This window comes from Staurois parvus, unplaced genomic scaffold, assembly GCF_062004578.1.
Source record: "Staurois parvus isolate SC_StPar_1 unplaced genomic scaffold, SC_StPar_1.0 ptg000635l, whole genome shotgun sequence".
Taxonomy (NCBI): domain Eukaryota; kingdom Metazoa; phylum Chordata; class Amphibia; order Anura; family Ranidae; genus Staurois; species Staurois parvus.
The window spans coordinates 3575308-3600877 of NW_028318431.1; the positions used below are offsets into that span (position 1 = coordinate 3575308).

Here is a 25570-nt window from a genome sequence, read left to right on the forward strand (position 1 = left end):
GGGACAACATGTTCACTTGCTGCTCAATATATCCCACTCACTTTCTGATGCCATTGCAATGAAATAATCAATGTGGATCTTCACGCTCTCAGTCAACATCAATTATTTTTAATCCTTGCTAGTATTAGAAAATAGATAAGAAGGTATATTATATTTACTTGTTTAATACTTTTTTTTTTTTTTTAAACATTTCTTCAGTTACTTCCTGGTTTTCAAGCCTAGGCAAATGTCGTCATGCATCCCAGGAGTCATCAGGAGGGGTTTTCTCAGCACATCCTCCTTTCTGCATGTCTGAGCTAAGGGCAGATTGATTCCAGGAAGTAAATGCTACATGAATCATCTGCCTTTACTCAAGATGGCCACAGCCAGGGGATGTTTTTGAAAGATTTCTCAGCAAAATAAAGCATGGAGACATGAATGGGTTGAGTGAGTTTGCTTTGAATATTAAAAATGAAATAGTGTTTTTGATTTCTGGTGCTCAGACACAGTGTAATTCCACTTTAAAGCAGAACTACACTGCATAAGCAGCACAATGGCTAAATGGTTAGCACTTCTGCCTGGCAGCACTAGGGTTGTTGGTTCGAATCTTCAACACAGCACCACCTGCCTGGAGTTTGCATGTTCTCCCAGTGCTTGCGTGGGTTTCCTCGGGGTACTCTGGTTTCCTCCGACACTCCAAAGACATGCTGGTAGGTTATTTGGCTTCTGTATAATTTTCCCTAGTATGTGTATGCATGAATGTGAGTTAGGGACTTTAGATTGTATGCTCCTTGAAGGTTAGGGACTGATGTGAATGTAGAATATAACTGTAAAGCGCTGTGTAAATTGAGGGTGCTATATAAGTACCTATAATAAGTACCTGTAATGAATCTAAGCACCACAAACCGAAAACAATAGTTAGTACAGCTATGTCCCCCGCTGAGCTATTGTGTTATAACATCCAATTGTTAAGCACAGTGGCTGCTCCTGATCGCTGCAGTTTTTTTCCCTTCAAACCTGCTAGTTTGTACTAGGCTTTAGAGTAATCAGTATATTTAGAGTGGCATTCATCTCCTGAGGCTTTTTTTTTTGTATTCCATATACAAAGCAAAAAGTTTTTTGCATGTTGCATTTTGTAGTTTTCCTTTAACTTTCTTTTCACTTCCTGTGAGTTTTTGGATAGAGTGGGGGAAAGTTAGAACTTATGTCAATCTCAATGACAGTGGCCACTGAAGAAAAAAAAAAAAAACAAGTGAAATCTCCCTAAAGTTGACACAAGCAACAATAAAAACCCATTGTAGGCTCTAAGGCAGCGGTTCTCAACCTGGGGGTCGAACGACCATTTCCCAGGGGTCGCCTAAGACCATCGGAAAACACATATTTCCGATGGTCTTAGGAACCGAGACACCGCTCCCGTCTCCGGCGATGTGTGGGCGGGATGATATGCTGCCCCTGTCACCGCCTCCTCGCCGCTGATTGGCCACCGGAACTGTAGCTCAGGAGAGGCACACAGGCGGCCAATCACCGGCGAGGAGGTGGAGCTTGGAGAGGAGGAGCCGAGCGGCAGCGCGCATAGATCAAAGAAGATCGAGGGAGCTGCAGGAGCGAGTGAAGAGAGAGGCCAGAGAAGGAAGACAGCTGACAGGTAAGTGCAAATTTTGCTGCTGCAGCCAGGTATGCAGGCTGTAGATGGGAGAGGGAGAGAGCGAGCCCAGGCTGGAGCAGGAGTCAGCAAGGTAAGTATCATTGGTGTCAGTGGGAGGAATAGTGCCCCATCATTTGTGTCACTAATACCAACGATGGGGCACTATTCCTCCCCCCACTGACACCAACGATGAGACACTATTCCTCCCCCCACTGACACCAACGATGAGGCACTATTCCTCCCCTCACTGACACCAACGATGGGGCACTATTCCTCCCCCCACTGACACCAACGATGGAGCACTATTCCTCCCCCCACTGACACCAACGATGGGGCACTATTCCTCCCCCCACTGACACCAACGATGGGGCACTATTCCTCCCCCCACTGACACCAACGATGGGGCACTATTCCTCCCCCACTGACACCAACGATGGGGCACTATTCCTCCCCCACTGACACCAACGATGGGGCACTATTCCTCCCCCACTGACACCAACGATGGGGCACTATTCCTCCCCCCACTGACACCAACGATGGGGCACTATTCCTCCCCCTGGCACCCACAATGGGGCACTATTCCTCCCACTGACGCCAATGATGGGGCACTATTCCTCCCACTGACGCCAATGATGGGGCACTATTCCTCCCACTGACGCCAATGATGGGGCACTATTCCTCCCACTGACGCCAATGATGGGGCACTATTCCTCCCACTGACGCCAATGATGGGGCACTATTCCTCCCACTGACGCCAATGATGGGGCACTATTCCTCCCACTGACGCCAATGATGGGGCACTATTCCTCCCACTGACGCCAATGATGGGGCACTATTCCTCTCACTGACGCCAATGATGGGGCACTATTCCCCCCACTGATACCAATGATGGGGCACTATTCCCCCCACTGACACCAATGATGGGGCACTATTCCTCCCACTGACACCATTGATGGGGCACTATTCCTCCCACTGACACTAATGATGGGGCACTATTCCTCCCACTGACACCAATGATGGGACACTATTCCTCCCACTGACACCAATGATGGGACACTATTCCTCCCACTGACACCAATGATGGGGCACTATTCCTCCCACTGACACAAACGATGGGGCACTATTCCTCCCACTGACACCAACGATGGGGAACTATTCCTCCCACTGATACCAACGATGGGACACTATTCCTCCCACTGACACCAATGATGGGGCACTATTCCTCCCACTGACACCAACGATGGGGAACTATTCCTCCCACTGATACCAACGATGGGGCACTATTCCTCCCACTGATACCAACGATGAGGCACTATTCCTCCCACTGACACCAATGATGGGGCACTATTCCTCCCACTGATACCAACGATGGGACACTATTCATCCCACTGACATCAGTGATGGGGCGCTAGTCCTCCCACTGCAAAATTACAGTTATGAAGTAGCAACGAAAATAATTTTATGGTTGGGGGTCACCACAACATGAGGAACTGTATTAAGGGGTCGCGGCATTAGAAAGGTTGAGAACCACTGCTCTAAGGCTTCATTCACATCATGGAAAAAAATATGCAGATTTCACTTGCAGAGACATGAGTTTACATCAGTTTTCATGCGCATTTTTTATGTACATTGATATCAGCTTTTTGCATGCAAGGTTTTTTTTTCATGTGCAGATAAACATCACAACCTGTGCCATCACTTTCTCTTCTGCCCTATTCACACCACAATGTTCATGTCATGTCAGTTTTTTTTGTCCTGTGGAGAAAACTGAATACACGTGTCAGAATTCTGCACAGAAAATGTCTGCACTAGTGTTGCGGTGTAAACAGGGCGCAGAGAAAACATTTGTTTTCTCTGTGCCCTTGCAGAACATATGCAGAAAAACTCACGTCGCTGCACATGGTGTGAATTCTTCTGCAGTCTAACCAACTCAAAAAAACTGAACTGTACTAACCTTAGTACATTTGTCAGGTGGCGGATTCCACTGTGCCTGCTGCATGACATCATTAACAATCATTTTTGCTATTTTCCAGGCCATTTCTTCCTGAGCCTAAAAGAGAAAGAAGGCAGGTAACAGTGGTAACAGGGGGCTCTGACGTCATGACGCTTAAGGAGACAGGCAACACACAGCAAGTACAAAGCAGTGTTTTCAAATGCACATTCTGGATTGGTTTTAAAGAGATTTTAACTATAGTTATATGTGAGTGCACTATCAATTGTTTAATAAATGTTTTAAAAGAAGATAAGGCACTATGTCTTTATTACTCTTTATGGCGTATATACCTATGGAGGAAGAGTCCTAAGGAAGTGAGGGGTTCTCTAGCTTTGACGAGTGACATTCCTATCCAGTTCCAAGTCCAATTTAAAGGGACACAAGCCTTATATGACCTCGCTTAACGGTTTGGTCATATTTACCAGGTGAGATCACAGCCAGTAAAGGTGCACATTTGGTTATTATAACAATTCATTATTGGTGGACTGAACACAAGTCAGTGTAAAGTCACAGATTGATTATGGACATTTTGTAAAAGTGATATTGTATTTGGACACAAAATTTGTTTTGTCAATAATTTGTTTTCTTGAATCAAAACACTTTTGTCAGTGGAGCACGGCACTATTAGCATTTTCATACTTCTGTTTGTTAAGTGCAAAAAAACAAAACAAAACAAAAAAAAAACACCTGTAGATCTTGTGGAAATCTTGAGTCGATAACTTCCTGTATTCTCTGCCTATACCGATTGTAAGCAGTGAAATTGTTAGCCAATTCTAAAGACTACAGACCAACTCCCCTCTATGTTACTGGGAATAGAAGAGGGGCAGAATCCTGTAGGCCTATCATGCAACAGATGGGTGGGTGTTGTCATCCTAGGACAGGAACTGAGTTACTGGCAAGATCATCAAGTGGGGAAAAAAAAAAAAAAAAAAAGGAAAACTAATGCAGCCACATTCAAGAACTGGTAAACAGAAATATACTAAAATTTTTGTTCATCTAAAGAAATACAGTTCCTGCAAACAGGGCCTCTTGAAGACTACTGGGTGGAGAAGGAATGTGAATAATTTAGGGGATAGCTGCATTTTAAATTATGCTAAATAGGCCTTGACACCAACTTAAAACATTGCAGGTGAAAGCACCCAAAAATCAAAGTATTTTTAAATGCTTTTTTGCATTGTGTTTTCTTTGCATAGAAAGTTTTTTTATCACATACAATGTGAACCTGCTAGAAAATTTGACTAATCCAAAAATTTGTAAATTTCCCCTAACCTCCCACACAATCTTGAATTTAGCTGCTGGGGAAGGATTGAAGGCAAATGCAATAGTGTCACTTGAGTGCCAATTCTGTGTCTGCTGTACTTGCTTACAACATATCCAAGATGGTGACACACAGCAGCAATCTCAGGGTTTTTGGATGTCTAGACCAGTGGTTTCCAAAATGCGGCCCTTATCTTACCTTTATCCTGCCCTTGAGGCATTATTCTTCTCATTGATACAAGGCACTATTCCTCCCACTGACACCAATGATGGGGCACTATTCCTCCCACTGACACCAATGATAGGGTACTATATCTCCCACTGACACCAATGATGGGGCTCTATTCCTCCCACTGACACCAATGATGGGGCTCTATTCCTCCCACTGACACCAATGATGGGGCAGACTTTCTCCCAATGATATAAACATTGAAACACTATGCCTCCCACCAATGATGGGGCATGCTTCCTCCCACTGGCACCAACAATGGGGAACTATCCCTCTCACTTACACCAACAATGTGGCACTATTCTTGCCACTCACACCAATGATTAGGCATTATTTCTTCCACTAATACCAATGATGGGACCCTATTCCTCCTCTTACTGACCAAAGGTGCTTTTTTTACAACCACTAACCAACAAGTCTAAGATATTCTATGTTTCCACTGGCCTTAATCCAGCCCTCCTAAGGGCTGAAGGACAGTAAACTGACCCTTTGTTTAGAAAGTTTGGAGACCCCTGATCTACACAAAGGAGGGTTTTTTTGTACAGCTAAATAGCATTCATAGAATGTATAATACAGTATAATACAATAATATTATTTATTGTTGTAAATAAATGGTCTGGTGGCAGGGTCTCTTAAATCTGGCCCTGTGGCCATAGAACTGCATTTAAAAAAATGCATTATAATGTGATTTGCTTGTTTCAGGACTCTGGAAAAGGCAAAGCTTTATTCATTCATTTTTGATGAGTGGTATAGGATAGTATGGTATAGGATAGTAAAAGTAATAGATCTATAGGATTAAATGGAAATTGGGGTTCACATGTATGGGCCTGGAGGACGAGATGCTGACAATAGGCTGTGGTATACAAAGAGGAGCTGTTCTGGGAGATGGCCAGCTTATTGGCGTGTCTCAACATCTTTAAACAGCACTCTTCAGGATGACCTGACAACAGACTAGTAACAGTAAAACAGGAAGTAAATACATAGCCAAGTCATGCAGCTAAACACAGGACTTATCTTCAGTAATAGTCACCTATCATGTCATATTTTTCAGATGTTTATAGGACAAAACCTGTGTTGGACTCAGACTCACTAAAGCATGTGGGGATGAAAACACCTATGACAGGCAGACTGTGTGTGCAATATGTATTTCCATAAATAACGTCTGTGTTTGATTGGAGTGTGCTCCTTACAAAAGACTCAGACTACGTGAGAAATATAGATGTGTCATTTGACAATCTCTTCACTGATAGGTCAGAATTGCACAGCAAAATAAATGAAAGCTTTGTGCAGGGCTACTACCCAAATACAGTATGTAAAAACAAGATAATAAATGACTAGCGACTAAACATAACACAGACAGGTCTCTCCCCCAAATTCCCAAAATACTCTGGCTGCTTCGAGGAGACCAAAATAAGTTCAACGTAGAAAGCTGATGGCTCATATTCACCTCATCTGTACTTCCCTGTACCCATTTCTTCATAGCTTGTGAAAACATTGAACCTAGAAAAAGAAGAAATACTGTTACCTTTATCATCATTTCATGCTAAAATACTATATTCCTGACTGTTACACTGATCCAGTCATTTCAATTTTCAAGCATTCTGACATATTGCATGCTTGTTCCAGGTTAGTAACAAAAATGCTCAAGTTAGGATGGCAGCAACTAGCATAATTAGACTAATGGCAGCCTGCAGAATGGGCATCCTTTAGTTTTACACAATTTAAACAGTCAGTGAACCCAAAAAGTGATATTTTAGTGGTAGGGTCCCGTTGGGAGATTGACCCACCCAATTCTTGTATTTCCCAGAGACTACAAAGATAGGATTACACCACCACTCATATATATATATATATATATAAAGGAATAAGTAATATACTGCAGGATGTTGCACATATTACACCAACTGAAATGCACTATTTCTAAAGCCTTTGCATTCCAAGTTTAACTTTAATAAAAAATGATGCTATAAGTCAAAAGGAGCAGTTGGTTTAGTTTGCTGATTTTGTTGCAGGGATACAGTAAGGGTCCTCAGCTGCCATTGTGTGGTGTTGGGCTTCTGGTGTCACCCTGTGACTGTAAGGAAGAATGAGCTACCTTCAGGCATGTCTGCCCTCAATTTGTTTATTACTAAATATGCTCCAAAATGGGGGCTCTCAAATTACGGAGAGGGTTTACACTACACAAAGGGACCTTGACCACATAGTGTGGTGTCCATATGTATTTGCAAATGCATGAAGCCAAAAACCTCTGTGTAAACACAAATTGTTACAATGGGGTACATTTGGGGGTGGAGGTCTGTTTCTTTGCTAACTAGCTGGTAAGTATGCTGAGATTTTTTTGTATTTTGTTTGTTCTGTCAAAATCTATTTCCATATTTCTACATGCAAATTATTATAAAAGTCTGGTTTTAAAGTCATTTTAACAGCTGCCATTATTGTTTGTCTTTTGCATTCTAAGTTTCATATAAAGAGAACTAAGAAGCAACATTCTTTCAAGGATAATGGATCACTTTTGTTCTGAAACACACTTGACAAGGACTTTTGTTTATAAAGGAAACATTAATATTTCAATGGGATGTTGCGAAGTGTAATGGAGTTGAGAAAATGGCAGACATTCACCTTTGGATTTTTTCACATCAGGCTCAGGTTCAGACTCTCGGATGAACTGACCCAGGTCACTAACTGTGCCAAAAGTCATTTTTCTACAAGTAAAAAAGAAAAATTATAAATAAAAGAAAAATGGTCTGGATTGCCAGTCTATTTGCAATATACTCAGTTTACCAGGAAGTTTCTTTTTTTTCTAAACATCCCAGCAATATTGGAGATCACCTTTAAGTGTTCTTACCCTGCATACGCTCTTTGATAAAGTGACTCGGGATCCAGGCTTGCAGCATCAACAATTATTGCTTCATCAAAATTTTTCAAAATTTTTACATTGCTTTTTTTGACATTAACCTGAAATGGACAGTAAATATATGTTAGTATCATCCATAAATAGAAGTGCTGAACTGACTAAAAAGCAGGGTGCTTGCACATTTCTTTAGATGTAGATGACAAGGGCCCGATCACACTTGTCTGCTTTCCTGCATGGTTTATTTGATGAGAATGCCTTTTGTTAAAATTCTATTCATTACTAGAAGGCTAGATCACATAAAGGGTATAGATACCTTTTTGTGCATTTACATGGACTTAAACCATAAGGCAAGGCTCATCTAAAATGCACATTACTGTAACTATTTCATGTGTATAGGTGTGAAAATTCCCTTAGTGTCCACTCAGATTCATGTATACCACACTTTGCAGTACCACGTATTAAAAAATGGCACCCCAATGCGCAGCTACAATAGGTTTGAACACACTCATGCTGGAGCACACCACAATCTATACAGTATGCCCTGCCTAAAAAAAGTGAAGGGACTTTTTGGCCAATTCTTTATTATTATTATACAGTATTTATTTAGCGCCAAAGGGTTTGCTCAGCGCTGTACAATAGCAAGGGGGACAGAACATGAGACAAGACAGTAACAATACAATACACGAGGGGTTCGAGGGCCCTGCTCTTTCGAGCTTACAATCTAGGAGGGAGGGGAAGGTGGTACAGGAGGAAATGGCTGTGGGGGATGGAGTGGTGGGAGGAGTGGAGGAGGTCAGTTGTTAGGTGAGGGTGGGGTAGGGTTCCCTGAAGAGGTGGGTTTTCAGGGTGCGCCTGAAGGTGAGGAGGGTAGGTGACAGTCTGATGGATTGGGGTAGGGAGTTCCAGAGGATGGGGGAAGTCCTGGAGAAATCCTGCAATCGAGCGTGGTAGGAGGAGATCAGGGAGCTAGAGAGTAGGAGGTCCTGTGAGGAGCGAAGGGCACGGGTAGGGTAGTATTTGGGTATCAGGTCGGTTAGGGAGCTTGGTTTTGGACAGGTTTAATTTGAGGAAATGGAGCGACATCCAGTCTGATATGTCGTTTAGGAGGTGGGCGATGCGGGCAGAGAGAGGGGGTGAGATGGGGGGTGGAGAGGTAAATTTGTATGTCGTCGGCATAGAGGTGGTAATTTAAGCCGTGGGAGTGTATTAGTTATTGTATTAATACACTGCATGTTATCATGGGAAATACTGCACAAAATTGTACCTTATTGGACTGCAAAGGTCTGAAGGGGCCCTAAATTATTCAAAAGAACTGAGGTTTTCTTGATTGTTGCTCCTGAGAAGATTGAAAGAGTTGCAGGAATAGCTATACTGCAGAAGTCCCTTGACCCACCTGAATAACAGAGCCACCAAGGCACTCTCTTTAATCAGACTCAGAGGTAGTATGACACACAATACCACCAAACACTGTTTGCTCTTAATTTTGAACATCAGTAATTTATAAGGATCTCCACAGAATACAGACCTGAAACTGTGACCTATTTCCGGAAATGCTAACCCTGTATTGCAGCATGTGCTTTAAAAAGCCTCTCTAGTCTTATAAACTTTATCACCCAAAGGCATGCCTTGGGCTTTACCAGATCAGTCAAGAGATATTCATCCAGTTACTGCTGACAGGTCCATCATACTTCACTCTCCCTTCATAATACCAATGTGAATTTTGAAGCCTTTCTGTGTCACTTTTGGGCTTTAATGTGCCATTTTGCTTATGCTCCATTCCTTATTAACCACTTGCCATCCAGAGGATTTACCCCCCTTCGTGACCAGGCCATTTTTTGCTGTTTGGCACTGCACTATTTCAACTGGTAATTGCGCGGTTGTGCAATGCTGTACCCGAACAAAATTTATGTCCCCCTTTTCACACAAAAAGGGCTGTCTTTTGGTGGTATTTTGCGGTTTTTAATTTTTGCGCTATAAATAAAAAAAGACCGAAAATTTTTGGGGGAAAGAAACGATAATTTTCACTTTTGGTTATAAAAAATATCCAACAAACTCAAAGTTAGTTATAAATTTAGGCCAAAATGTATTCTGTCTCGGGTATAAAAAAAAAAATCTCAATACATTATGAATTGGTTTGTGTGAAAGTTATAGCATCTACAAACTATGCTATATATATATGTGTGGCAACACAGTGGCTAAATGGTTAGCACTTCCACCTGGCAGTACTAGGGTCGTTGGTTCGAATCCCAGCCACGGCACCACCTGCCTGGAGTTTGCATGTTCTCCCTGTATCTGCGTGGGTTTCCTCCGGGTACTCCGGTTTCTTCCCACACTCCAAAGACATGCTGGTAGGTGAATTGGATCATGTCTAAACTGCCCTAATATGTGTATATATGAATATAAGTTAGGGACCTTAGATTGTACACCCCTTGAGGGTTAGGGACTGATGTGAATGTACAATATATATGTGTAAAGCGCTGCGTAAATTGATAGCGCTATATAAGTACCTGAAATAATAAATAAATAAATTTACGTAGCTTTTACTTTCTAACTGCCTATCACATTCTTTTTTTTTTTTTTACACAAAGTTGTCACTTAAATGATATATTGCTCATGCATGCTAAGGGTATATGTGGAATAACACCCCAAAACACATTCTTCTACTTTTCCCAAGAATGGTGATACCACATGTGAGAGACTTTTTGGCAGCCTAGCTGCATACAGGCCCCCAAAATCCAATGACTACCTCCAGGCTTTCAAAGGGCATATTTCCTCATATCACTTCCCCACTACCTATCACAGTTTCGGAGGCCCGCTGCTCATAAAACAATTCAGCAGCTAAATGGCCACTGGGATTGCTTTTACATGGAAGCCGATTGCCAGCTGAAAAAAACAATACCAGGATGATGCCTGTAGCTGCAGGCATTATCCCGGTATAACCACTCAAAGTTCAGCAACGTACCAGTACATTGCTGGTTCATGCTGGGAATATATGTAACAGTAGAACACAGGCATACGATGAATTGTCTCTGGGGATCAATATGCTTTTATTCGGTGAAGTGCTCTCTTCTCTCCCTGGACCAACTGGAAGGGGCAGCGGGAGGACACAGGTGCGTTCAACCCCAAAACAACAGGAAGAGAAGCAAGATTATGTCGCTTTGCCAAGAGCTGCTGCTCGCCCACAGGTTGGCAAGTAGTTAAAAAAAAAAAAACCTTAGACATCTTTTCTTAAATCTTTTAATATGGCATTTTTTATTTTTTTAAAACATTTTTATTTTATTAATTCTTCTAATCAGAATAGTACAATATTACCATAATAACACTGTACTACTGTGGGGGGAGCAAGTACCCAAAAATTGACAGGTACCCGCTCCCACTTCTGCTGCGTTCACCTAGGCGATCGGAAGCAGTTGTCCTCCTACCCTCCCTCTTTCTAGCAGTTTTTGTTGCTGCTGACTTATTTTTTTGATAGTGTGAGTGGAACTCCGCTTTTATTTCCACTGTGTCCGCCGGACACAGCAGTCACGAGAAGGGGGGGTGGTGGTAGCGCTGCAGGCGCTCCTGTCCTCAGTACATTGCGGGCGGGCAGTCGGGACGCGATTAATGCTGGATTTTACCAGTTACGCTCATCAGTATAAATAAACTGCAAAATTTCAACAGAAACCCTGAAAGAGAAAAATTCTCTTAAGTCTTAGTTGCAAACCCAGGTATGGTATGTAAAATGCTGCTATTTAAGAATGCCATCTTAGAGCAGTGAAGCATAAATCATCAAGTTTCCTGTTGGAGAATAAGTAATGTATTAAACCAAGTTTTAACACTCTTCCTTTCAGCCATATGTTACTTTTACTTGCTCACTCATTTCGTGTTTGCTAGATTACAGGTTTGCTTCTTATGCATAGTTCTCCACTAAAAGAACTGAAACTCAGCCTTTGAAATATTCTATAGATTCTTGCATCTTGTATGACTGAAGCAGAAATGTCAGCAAGCATGTAAAAAAGAGTTAAGGGAGATTTAAGCAAAACTAGTCACGTAAGCTATGGTGCACAATCTAGAAAAGTGCCATTTTAAAGGAAACTTGTGCTAAGGGAAAGACACAAGCTGCCATTGTTAACCTCTCCTTTTGAAAATGTAAAATGCTGGCTGCCAAGTTGGCTTTAACTTCTAGGTCACTGACCTAAAACAAAATGCAGTGGGGAAAATAATGAATAAATCCCCTGCAGATTTTGCAAGTTTGCCCACTCACAAAGAAATGAAGGGTCTATAAGTTTTATCATAGGTGTATTTTATATGATAGAGACAGAATATCAACCAAAAATCCAGAAAAAACACATTATACAAATGTTATAAATTGAGTTGCAGTTCAGTGAGTAAGTATTTGATCCATCAAATCAACCAACAATAATTCTGGCTCCCACAGACTGGCTATGTACTCATGTGGTACACAGATTAGTCCTGTCAATTTAGAAAGGTGCCCCTTAACGACAACTTGTTATGTGTTCAAAGGACACCTGTCCACAGAATCTTTCTTCCATTCAAACCTCACCACCCTGGGCTCAAGACCTAAGAGCTGTCAATGGACGTCAGGGACAAGATTGTAGACCTGCACAAGGCTGGAATGAGCTACAAGACCATCAGCAAGAAGCTTGGTGTGAAGGAGACAACTGTAGGAGTGATTATTCACAAATGGAAGAAATACACAATAACCATCAATCGCCCTCAATCTGGAGCCTCATGGGGTAGGGATAATCATGAGAAAAGTGAGGGATCATGGGAGGAGCTTATGAATGATCTCCAGGCAGTTGGGACCACAGTCACCAAACAAACCATTGGTAACACAATACGCCGCCATAGATTGAAATCCTGCAGCGCCCGCATGGTCCCTCTCCAGAAGAAGGCACATATACAGGTCTGTCTGAAGTTTTCCAATGAATATCTAAATGATTCAGAGAAGGATTGCGAGAAAGTGCCGTGGTCAGATGAGACCAAAATTGAGCTCTTTGGCATTAACTCAACATGCCGTCTTTGGAGGAAGAAAAATGCTGATTATGACCCCAAGAACACCATCCCTACAGTCAAGCACGGAGGTAGAAACATTATGCTTTGGGGCTGTTTTCTGCCGTATTGAGGGGTCAATGGACAGGGTCATGTATTGTATAATCTTAGATGAGAACCTTCTTGCCTCAGCCAGAACACTGAAGATGGGTCGGGATGGGCCTCCAGCATGACAATGACCCAAAACATACTGCCAAGGCAACAAAGGAGTGGCTCAAGAAGAATCACATTAAGGTCATCAGCAGTTAGAGCAGTCTTGTGACTTCAGCTGAGCACTGGTAAAAGCTTGTAGGAGGAGTTTTCTTACTGCTCTAGAAGGATGCAAACCCCTGACCTCTGCCTGGACAGTGCTGATTGGTCCTGTGCTGATCACATGCACTCTTTCAAGGGGGAAAAAAAACCTCTCTAGTAATACACACTAAACTGAGCATGTGAAGAAGGGCTACGGGTTCAGTCTGTCTTATCAGCGTGGACAATTGAAGAAGAGGAGGGGCAGAGAAGTCCAGATCAAACAGCCTTTTTACACAATGCAGAGGATTAACCCCTTAGGTTCCACAGTGAGTATAACAAGCATGCTTTACTGCATATACAGACTGATTTTACTGTTGTGGGTTTAGTAACACTTTAGGTCATGGAATGGCCTAGCCAGTCTCCAAACCTTAATCCTATAGAAAGTTTATGGAGGGAGCTGAAACTTCGAGTTGCCAAGAATCAGGCAAGAAACCTTAAGGATTTAGAGAGGATCTGTAAAGAAGAGTGGACCAAAATCCCTCCTGAGATGTGTGCAAACCTAGTAACCAACTACAAGACACGTCTTACCTCTGTGCTTGCCGACAAGGGTTTCTCTACCAAGTACTAAAGTCGTGTTTTGCTTGGGGATCAAGTATTTATTTTGCTCACTGAATTGCAACTCAATTTATAACATTTGTATCACGTATTTTTTTCTGGATTTCTGGTTGATATTCTGTCTCTATTATTTAAAATACACTTATGATGAAAATTGTAGACCCTGCATTACTCTGTGAGCAACCTTACAAAATCTGCAGGGAATCAAATAATTATTTTCCCCATTGTATTCTGATTTCACCCTTACTTCAATGGCAGCAAAACCTTTCAGTGTCTCAGAGAGCTGAGATGCAAAAAGGAAGCCTGGTGCGCTGTATTTTTAAGAGGTCAGCAATGGTAGTTACCCTATTTCTTCCCGTACAAGTTCCCTTGAAATAAGCCATCCTTTTGAGGCAGCTCAATACTTAAATAGTGTAATATGGACTTTAAATGGCATGTGGCACAATCCTAAACAACCTCTGCCCCCTACCCCAGCCAAATCACCATCTGCAAAGCCAGAAGCTTTTGGAGGAGAATATCTACAAATGCTCATGTATACATACAGATAGGTCCATATATATTTGGATACAGTCACAATTTTATTTTTTTCAGGTATTTACCAAAACATATTCAATCTATAGTTATATATTGGATATGGGCTGAAAGTGCGCACACTCAGGTTTAATTTGAGGGTATGTTCATCTAGATTGGAGGAAGGTTTTAGGAAATACAGCTCTTAAGAATAGCCTTTTTCAAGGGACCAAAAGTAATTTGACAATTGAATCAAAAGCAGTTTCATGGCCAGGTGAGGGCTACTCTATTTCTTCATCAATTAAGCAGGTAAAAGGTCTGGAGTTGGTTCTAAGTGTGGTATTTGCATTTGGAATCTATTGCTGTGAACCTACATCAGGCGTTCATAGGAGCTGTCCATGCAAGTGAAACAGGCAATTGTAAGGCTTCAAAAATAAAACAAATCCATCAGAGAGATAGCAGAGTGGCCAAATCAACAGTTTGGTACATTCTGAGGAAAGAAGAACGCACTGGTGAGCACAGCAACATAAAAAGGCATGGATGTCTATGGAAGAGAACAGTGGTGGATGCTCTCTATAAAGAAGTGAAGGACACTGCAGGAGGTGGGTGTATCATAGTGAAAGTCTACAATCAAGAGAAGATTTTGCGACAGCAAATACAGAGGGTTCACCACAAGGTGCAAACCATTCATAAGCCTGAAGAATAGAAAATCCAGATTAGAGACTTTGCCAAAAACCAACTAAAAAAAAACCAGACCAGTTCTGGAAAAGCATTCTTTGGACTGATGAAACTAAGATTAATCTGTACCAGAATGACGGGAAGAAAAAAGTGTGGAGAAGGCTTGGCACAGCTCATGATCCAAAAGCACACAACATCATCTATAAAACATGGTGGAGGCAGTGTGATGGCATGGGCATGTATGGCTTCCAGTGGCACTGGGTCATTGGTGTTTATTGATGATGTGACAGAAGCAGCCAGATAAATTCTGCAGTGTTTAGAGATATACTTTCAGCCCAGATTCAGCCAAATGTAGCAAAGCTGATTGGACAGCGTTCCACAGTACAGATGGACAATGATCCAAAACACACTGCAAAAGCAACCCAGGAGCTTTTGAAGGAAAAGAAGTGGAATAATCTGCAATGGTCGAGTCAATCACCTGATCTCAACCCAATTGAACATGCATTTCACTTGCTGAAGGCAAAACTAAAGGCAGAAAGACCCACAAGCAAAGAACAACTGAAGACAGCTGCAGTTAGAGCCTGGCAAAGCATCAGAAAGGAAGAAAACCCAGTATCTGGTAATGTCCATTGGCTCCAGACTTCAGGCAGTCATTGCCAATACAGGACTCTCAACAAAATATTAAAAATGAACATTTTATTTATGATTATATTCATTTGACCAATTACATTTGAGCCCCATGAAAATGGAGGGAAAATGGTTGCAGTTCCTAAAATTTGTACTTGATATTTATGTTCAACCCCTTGAATTAAAGCTGAAAGTCTGCACTTCAAATTCATTTTGATTGTTTTGTTCTAATTTATTCTGGTGGCAAATTGGGGTAATATGTGATCCATATATGGTTTTATACAACATGTGACTGAGACACTGATTTTAAAAGAACTTTTGTACAAATAAACTTCATATTTTAATATAAATTTTTGCTTTGCCTTAAAAGTCCCACCATGTCAAAGTTGTTATAATGGTTTAAGTAAAGCAGGGATGTGGCATACTTAGGCTGCCTTCCCCTCCCCTCTAAAGCAAGCGCACATCACTCCCATACTTAAAAAACCCTCCCTGGACCCCACCAACCTGAACAACCTAAGACCCATCTCCCTGCTGCCATTTACCTCTAAACTCCTAGAACGTTTAGTCTACAATCGTCTGAGCTCCCACCTCACCGACAACAACTTCTCGACCCTTTACAGTCTGGCTTTCGCCTTCTACACTCCACTGAAACTGCCCTACTGAAACGCTCTAATGATCTACTAACTGCTAAAACCAACAGCCACTATTCAATACTCCTAATACTCGACCTCTCCGCGGCTTTTGATATGGTTGACCATCCCATCCTCCTCAAAAAACTACACTCTGTCGGCCTCAGAGACTCTGCTCTCTCCTGGTTCTCCTCCTATCGCAGCGCTCCTTCAGTGTTACCTATAATGCTGCCTCCTTGTCTTCACTCCCTCTCTCTGTAGGGGTCCCTCAAGGTTCTGTCCTTGGATCCCTTCTATTCTCCATCTACACCTTCTCCCTTGGTCACTTGATAAACTCCCACGGCTTCAATTACCATCTCTATGCTGATGACACGCAAATCTGTCTACCCCTCACCTCACCCCTTCAGTCTCCACTCACATCACTAGCCTACTAATTGACATATCGACTTGGATGTCACTCCACTTCCCCAAACTCAGTCTTTCCAAAACTGAGCTCTTAGTATTCCCCCCAGCCCGTGCCACCTCCACTGACTTCACCATAAATATCGATAACACAATCGTCAGTCCATCCTCTCATGCCAGGGTACTAGGTGTAATCCTAGACTCCCATCTGTCTTTTCAGCCCCAAACGCTGACATCATGTAGACTTCACCTCCGCAAAATCTCCCCCGCAACATCTCTAACCCCGGAAACCACTAAGCAACTTATTCACTCCCTTGTCATATCACACCTCGACTACTGTAACTCCCTCCTCATTGGCCTACCTCATCGCAGGCTATCCACACTCCAGTCTATCATGAATGCTGCTGCCAGACTCATCCACCTTACTAACCGTTCTGTATCTGCCACCTCTCTCTGCCAATCCCTCCACTGGCTCCCAGTTACCCAACGAATAAAATTCAAAACACTAACAATGACATGGTAAGCCGTCCAACAACACTGCCCCAAATTACATAACCGATCTGGTCTCTAAATATCACCCAAACCGTTCTCTCTGTTCCTAGCAAGACCTCCTACTCTCTAGCTCCCTTATCTCCTCCTCCCATGCTAGTCTCCAGGACTTCTCCAGGGCGTCCTCCATCCTCTGGAACTCCCTACCTAAATCTATCAGACTATCGCCTACTCTACTTACTTTTAAGCAATCACTGAAAACCTCTCTCTTCAGGGAAGCCTATCCCGCACTCTGCTAATACTGGAATCCTCTACTCTTCCAACCAGTCCATCCCCCACAGTTATGACTTATTGTACCATTAACCCCTCCCAAGGAGCAGGGCCCTCAAATCCCTCTTGTATTGAAATGTATTGTTACTGTTTTGTCTCCCACTATAATGTAAAACGCTGAGCAAACCATTGGCGCTATATAAATCCTGTATAATAATAATATTCTATATATATATATATATATATATATATATATATATATATATATATAGCATCACACTGTTCAGGTCAACCTAACATATTGTATAACTAACAACAGAGTATAGTAGCAAACACAAGCTTCCTGTAAATGTCTTTCTTACTAAACAAATCCCCTTTCGTGCATTGCAGAAGCCCTCAAAATGTTTCATGGGATTACAGAAGACATGGTGGAGCTCAGGTTTATTGCGGATGCTAAAGTTGTGGTTACAGTTGCAAAGAGCTTCCACTTAGATGGTAATCTAATTTATCTAACAGAAAAAAAAACCTAGTGACCTTGCTGTTCTGCTCCTATGAATAAAAAGAGAAGTTTCCTGTAAAGTGTCCCCAGCTATCTAAGCAACCTAGCTAGAAACCAGACAGAGGTGGCCAGTTGTGTTTCCTGCTACTAAACTGTATTGTTTTACATGTATAAAAATATTGAAGGTTCCCATGAAACATAACACTATACTACTGTTATTGTTAAGCAGCACCTGAGAGCTGGAGTTCTCAGAAGAGCCTGAATACGGCTCATGGTTGGGTGTGCCTTGACTGGCATTGCCTGCTGCACTCCAATTGTAGTCTTCCCCTCGGACTGAGTGGATGAGATCATTCAAGTACTTGTAATACAGATTGCTGGAGAGAAAACCAGGCAAGAAGACCTGAAATAAAATATATGTATATAACAAGTTAATTGCATTCATATGCAGAAACAGAAGCATATACATAACCTTAACCACTAGCCTACAGGGCACTGTCACCCCCTTCCTGCCCAGGCCAATTTCCAGCTTTCAGCGCTGTTGCACTTTGAATGACAATTGCGCAGTCATGCAACACTGTACCCTTATGACATTTTTATCATTGTTGTGTGACACATAGAGCTTTATTTTGGTGGTATTTAATCACCTCTGGGTTTTTTATTTTTTCTTAAACCAAAAACCACTGAAAAATTAGGGGAAAAACACGTTTTTTCTTAGTTTTTGTTATAAAATTTTGTAAATAAGTGATTTTTCTCCTTCACTGATGTGCCCTAATGAGGCTGCACTGATGGACACTGATAGGTGGCACTGATGGGCATTGACAGGCATCACTGATGGGCACTGAAAGGCAGCACTGATAGGTGGCACTGATAGGCAGCACTGACTGGCAGTGCTAGGCGGCACTGATAGGCAGCACTGACTGGCATTGATAGGTGGCACTGAAAGGCAGCTCAGATGGGCACTGATATGTGGCATTGATGTGGCACTGAAATGTGGCACTGGCAGGTGGCATGGATGAGCACTGATGGACACTGACAGGTGGCGCTGCTGGGGCTACACAGATCATCAGGGCACACTGATCATCAGTGCTCTGATGATCTGTGTACATGTCCCCTCCGAGGAATGCCGATTACTGGCTCTCCTCTCCTCACGAGCTGTCAGCGTGACAGCTCGTGAGGAGAGAAATGGCGATAACATGCATTTCCCTATTTACATGCGATCAGCTGTGATTGGACACAGCTGATCACATGACCGAGCCAACATCTTCGGCTCTTTCCATGGATCGGTGATCCGCTGTGTCCGAGGGACACAGCGCACCGCCGATTGCCGCGCTGCGTGCTCCAGGAGCCGCGCATGTGCGATTAAAATGGGAGGACGGCATATGACGTCCTCCCAGAACGAGAGAACCACCTTGAGTCCGTCTTATTACTATATGGCGGGCGGGAGGCGGTTAAGAGAGCTGTTCAATTTCCTCTAAAATTCTGACATTTTCAATAGGGTTGTGGTAAAAAGACACCCAACACCTGGCACATTGCCAATAGAGTGGTTGTAAACCCTTACATATACCCAGCGAAATGACTGGCCTCAGGTGATACACAGAGATGCAAAGGAAACCTCCTTCATAGGTTGTACTTGTTTATCTGCATTCATTTCATCTTGGAGGAAAGGGACACACCCCTCTACACACACTTAAAAAAAAAAAAAAAAAAAAAAGTACTAAAGAAGCTGAAAACCTAGCTACTGTTTACTGTTGTGTAGAAAAAATTACCTTATTGTTTTAGACTCCCCATGCCCATTTTGTTGCAGTGAATGGCCTGCAGGGGGCAGCCCTGTCAACCCTACACTGCAATAGCACTATGAGAAGCTGTTCCTTTACACAGCCCAAGCTTCAGGTTTTGTTTAGATAAGTGAAAAGTCTGCTGCACAAAATTGTCAAAGACAGAATTCTACCCTTCCTTTCAGTAAGAAATGAAAGTTATGGGAATGTTACAGCTGAGCTGCCATCTCATTGAGAAAAACCTTCTCGATTCCCTTCAGTATGGATTTTGCCCCCAACACTCCACAGTAACTGCTCTCCTAAAACTCACAAACTACTTACCAACAGCTAAAACACTAATCCATACTATTACTCTTTGACCTCTCCACTGCCTTTGACACAGCTGACCACCCCTCCCCCTCAAAAAACTATTTACTTGGTCTCCATGACTGTACTCTCCGTTGGTTCGAATCTTACCGCACCTTTAGTATCGCTTACAACTTTACTTCCTCCTCTCCTATTCATCTTACTGTTGGCGTCCCCAAAGGTACTGTCCTTGGACCTCTCCTATTCTCGATCTACACTTCCTCCTTGTGTCAGCTGATAGCTTCCCATGGTTTCCAATACAATTTCTATGCTGATGACACAAAAATCTCTCTACCCCTCAGCTCATCCCATTAGTTTCCTTATGTATCACCAATTTACTAACAGATAGACTGGATCTCACACCGCTTCCTAAAACTCAATCTATTCAAAACTGAGCTCACAATATTTCCTACCCCACGTGCCTCTTCCCCAATTTCACCATCAAGATCAATGGCACAACTATCAACCCATCCCCAGATACCAGGGTGCTAGGGGTAACCCTGGATTCTATACCATCCTTTCAGGCCCACATCCAATCCCTGTCCATATCTTGCCGCCTCAACCTCCACAACATCTCCAGAATACGCCCCTTTCTAACCAATGACAGCACAAAGCTTCTAATTCACTCCCTGGTTATCTCTCATCTCAACCAGTCCCTCCTCATTGGCTTACCTTTACATAGGCTATCCCCCCCCCGCCCCCCTTAGTCCATTTCATAAATGCTGCTGCCAGACTCATCCACCTTACCAAGCATTCAGACTCTAGTATACCTCTCTGCCAATCCCTCCACTGGCTTCCACTCAACGAATAAAATTCAAAACACTTAGAAAAACTTACAAAGCCATCTACAACCCTGTCCCCAGCTACATCACTAACCTGGTCTCAAAATATCAACCAAAATGCTCTCTTCAGTCCTCTCAAGACCTTCTGCTCTCTAGTTTCCGTGTCACATTCTCCCATGCTCGCCTCCAGGACTTCTCCCAATCTCCTTCCATCCTCTGGAACTCCCTACCCCAATCTGCCAGAATATCTTCTAATCTATCCACTGTTAGACGATCCTTGAAAACCCTTCTCTGTAAAAAAAAAGCCTATCCCGCTTCTAATAAACTGCGTTAACTTTCTCCATCAGCTCATTCCCCAAAGCTATTACCTTTTGTATCACTCGACCCTCCCTCTTAGATTGTAAGATCTAATGAGCAATGCCCTCTGATTTCTCTTGTAGCAAATTGTATTGTAACTGTACTGTCTGCCTTCACTTTGTAAAGTGCTGAGCAAACTGTTGGAACTCGGGGAAAAACCCATACAATTACAATAAACCAGCTACTGAGATGTCCAGGGAAGCCAGACCTTGTCACACTTCCAGGGGCAACCTAGGTTAGTTTATGCATTGGTAAGGCAGCATGAATCATAGATTCACAAGATGACATAACTGGGGGAGAGGTAGACGACCGTTTACACAAACTTTATTTCTGTCACAGGTGAACAGATGTGTGACTACTAACTACAGAAAAGTCCTGTCACTGTTTCAGTAATCAAGTTTATCATCATTCGATATGAAAAAAGAGCACACAGTAATTCTGGTAGAATTTGATGTCTGACCTGCAATGGCTGAGAAAACAAAACAGCTAAAATCTGTATGCTGCTTACATCAGCATTGCTTCCCTCTGCACCAGAACTAACTCATCTGTTTGAATTTTTTAAATCACCTCAATATTTATCTTTCCTCTCACTCAAGAAAACAGCTTTTTTTATACACCTATTATACCTATACCGATGACATAATCAGACTAGTTGTGATTGCACATGTATTCTATTAAAACGTAATATTGGAGGAGAGATATGTTTCCAGTGAGCAGACAACAGTTTTTGTCTGAGTGTCATGGTCTCACCTTCTCCATAGTGGTCCAAGCCTGACGCAAGGGAGTGGTGAAACAGTTTGGGAGCGGGCCACCCTCCCGGCAGATGTTGGACTCAATTTCCAGACGCACAGAGTCATCAAAACCTAAAGGGTGTGTTGCTTGCAGAGAAAAATACCTAAAGAGTGCAATGAAAGGCATTTGAATTCACTCAGTTTTACAGACCCAGTTTGTAAAATGATACATGTACATGGCCCTTGAACCCCTCGTGTATTGTATTGTTACTGTATTGTCTCATGTTCTGTCCCCCACTATAATGTACAGCACTGAGCAAACCTTTTCGGCGCTATATAAACACTGTATAATAATAAAAATACATGTCGATAAGTTATCATGATAGAGAAATATCCATTCTATAATATGGGAAATATAAGAGCACTTGCTGCCCCGCCACCGTACATTTACTGCGGCAGGACAGCAGACACAGTCATATATTATATACACATACACACACGATCAGCCTTCTTATTGGTGTGAGGGGCGTCCCTTACCGACCTGTGCTATGATTGGACACACACACAAAACACAGAACTCTAAAACGGAACAGCAATCTGGCTGGCTTTTGCTCCCTGCAAAGCAGGGGAAAAAACAAAAATGGCCATATAGTAAAGTAAAAGCAGCACATATTACACACATTACACTTGCTAGGCATACAACCAATTGAATTCCCCTACATGTTAACCCCTTCCCAGCCAGTATCATTAGTACAGTGACAGTGTACAGTATTAGCACTGATCACAGTATTAGTGTCCCTATTAATGTCAGTGTCAGTTAGTGTACCTCCCATAAAAACCTCCCAAACTGCATCATAAACAACACTTACTTATCATAAAGGATCATAGCATCATTCTGTGCCTCCTGCCCATCATACTGGCCATTCTTAGCGGCAAGTTGAGACTGGAAGTTGTCAGCAGCCAACCAGAACTGCAATATGTTTACTGCATCCTCCTTCTCCATGTACTGTGAAAAAAACAATATTTTAAATTTTACTTCTCTGAAACGTATTACTCTTTTAGAATTGATATTAAAAATGCAAAAATACTTGAGGAATAAGGTCAAGAGTTGCATTATCAAAAAGTAACCACTTATAGATGCATGGGACCCTCTCCAAGCAATCAGCTGTGGTGAAATGCTATTTACTGCTCATTGATGCAGTGTAATTTCCAAACTAAAGTATATTAACCCTTTACCCTTCCTTAGTCTGCACATTAACCCCATCATTTCCATCCTCCTGCTGTATGTGGCCTGTACATCAACCTCATCACCATCTCCTCCCTCTGTGTATGACCTGTATGTGTTGTATCTAGTATACCATTATCAAGCTCTATATTTAACCATTTCCATACCGGGCACTTTTACCCCCTTCCTGCCCAGGCCATTTTTCAGGTTTCAGCGCTCTCACACTTTGAATGACAATTGCGCGGTCATACAACACTGTACCCAAACTAAAATTTCATAATTTTCTTCACACAACTAGAGATTTCTTTTGGTGGTATTTAATCAACACTGGGGCTTTTATTTTTTTGCTAAATTAACAAAAAAAGACCAAAAGTTTTGAAAAAAACCAAAAAAAAAAAAACCACGTTTTTCTTTGTTATAAAAGTTTGCAAATAAATAATTGTTCTTCATAAATTTAGGCCAAGATGTATTCTGCTACATTTCTTTGGTGAAAGTAACCCAAATTAGGATGTATTATTTAATTTGTAGGAAAGTTATGGAGTTCACAAACTATGGGATATATCTGAAAACTGATCAATCCTGAAGTACTGACAGCCAATCTAATTTCTTGAGGTCCAAGAATGTCAAAACAGTACAGATATCCCCCAAATGACCACTTTTTGCAAAGTAGACAGTCCGACGTATTTCATAAGAAGCATGGCGAGTTTTTTGAAGTTGTAATTTTTTGGAAAATGAAAAAATAAAAAAAAATTATTTTCACTATTTTTTTTTTTTTTTTTACATACTGTCACCAGTGCAGTACAGCGTCATCATATAACTGGCATGGCGGTGATCAGGGACACTGGTGACAGTACGAAAAAAAAAAAATTGATAATTTTAAAAAACAAAATTTAAATTTAATTTGTTTTTAATTTTTTATTCAATTTTTTTTTCATGTTTCACTATGACCAAAGTAGTATAATGTTACCATAGTAACATTGTACTATTTTGGGGAATTGATCAGTATTTTTTTGTTTTACACAATTTGCTTATAGCAAATAATTACTTTGCTAAAAGCAAGCATTTACCTGAATGACATCGATTCATTCAGGGTAGATGGGCTGTGATTGGCCCAGCTTGTGCATGTGATCGCTGTGACCATTCACAGCTAGACACACTTGTATACAATGGATGGCATGAAAGGAAGCCATCCATTTTGTACAACTGTCATGTGACCTGCTGTGATTGGTCACAGCAGGTCACATGGTACTGGCAACGGGCCGGTACACAGATCTGTCATCGGCCGCGTCCGAGGTACATGGCCGGTGACAGATCGCGCCGCAGAGCGGCCCTGCGGGCAGGCACACTGCGTATGCCTGAAAGGACACCATATGGCGTACACCCGGAGGGACGAGCTGTTCGCCCGGCCGCCATCTGGCTATAGGCCGGGCAGCAACTGGTTAAACCCCCTCAATATCTGCATCTTCTAATAAACTAAGAAAAGATGAAAATATACATGGCCAAATTAAAATTGGTTTTCTTTACAAAGCTGGCAATGAGAAACACATATGAAACCAGCAACAAATTGTGTATTCTTACCTCTGAAAAGTAAAAGAGTGCTGATTCGCAAAACAATATATCTGACAGGTAAACTATTCCACTGGTCAACACTTCAATTTGATATTTACAGAAATGCTGACTTCGCAAAAATTCAGGAAAGTGCCTGTACAACACAAAGGAAACTATTAGCAAAGCTCTGACAATGATAATAAACAAATACAGCCAATCAGTCTAATTTGTTTTATATCAAAAGCACCATTTTCGTTATCCATCAAAGATATAGATGCTACAATTTCACAGTATTGGTTAAAAAAATTACAGCAACCCCCTAACTGGTTGTCAACTGCTTCAAAATGCACATTACAAAACAAAAGCAAGATTCTAGTATATTTGTGTTCAAGTATAAGTAAATGCAAAACCTTTTTGTTTTTTAGTTTTTGGATAGAGTGGAAGTAGATTAGAACATCTGGCAGGCTTTTTGTTGCTTTCTGTACCCCCATTAGGGAGATTCATCCTCTCCATTTGCCCTGTTTAGCATGATCACTGAAAATGAAGGAAAATCACTAATTTTGAGTTGTCCCCAGAAAAGGACTAGAGGGGAAATCTTCCAGTGGTAACACTACTTTTGGTGACCCTGGTGACAACCAGGGATTCTCTCACTTTGGGGGAATTTCCTCTCACTTTCTTGTTTTGACTTTGGAAAAGGAAGAGAAGATAAATCTCCCCCAATAGGACACAGATAACAAAAATAAAAACTTACAGGGAATATAACCCTCCCTTACTCTATCCAAAAAAAAAAGTTTTGCCTTTAGTTCTACAATGTTACTTCCATCTTACCCCTTCTAGTTTTAGCCATC

General features: G+C 41.9%; 1 protein-coding gene across 1 annotated transcript in view; it reads right to left on the reverse strand.

Annotated features, from left to right (window-relative positions):
* Positions 1-25570, reverse strand: part of AKAP10 (A-kinase anchoring protein 10) — an 83122-nt gene that overhangs the window by 5023 nt on the left and 52529 nt on the right. Inside the window, exons 7-14 of the mRNA XM_089693661.1 lie at positions 24753-24876; positions 22819-22955; positions 21969-22113; positions 18192-18359; positions 7949-8058; positions 7723-7805; positions 6551-6603; positions 3579-3674 (exon numbers count right to left, since the gene is read on the reverse strand). Coding sequence (XP_089549787.1) covers positions 3579-3674; positions 6551-6603; positions 7723-7805; positions 7949-8058; positions 18192-18359; positions 21969-22113; positions 22819-22955; positions 24753-24876 — 916 coding nt within the window. The remainder of the gene's footprint in view (positions 1-3578; positions 3675-6550; positions 6604-7722; positions 7806-7948; positions 8059-18191; positions 18360-21968; positions 22114-22818; positions 22956-24752; positions 24877-25570) is intronic.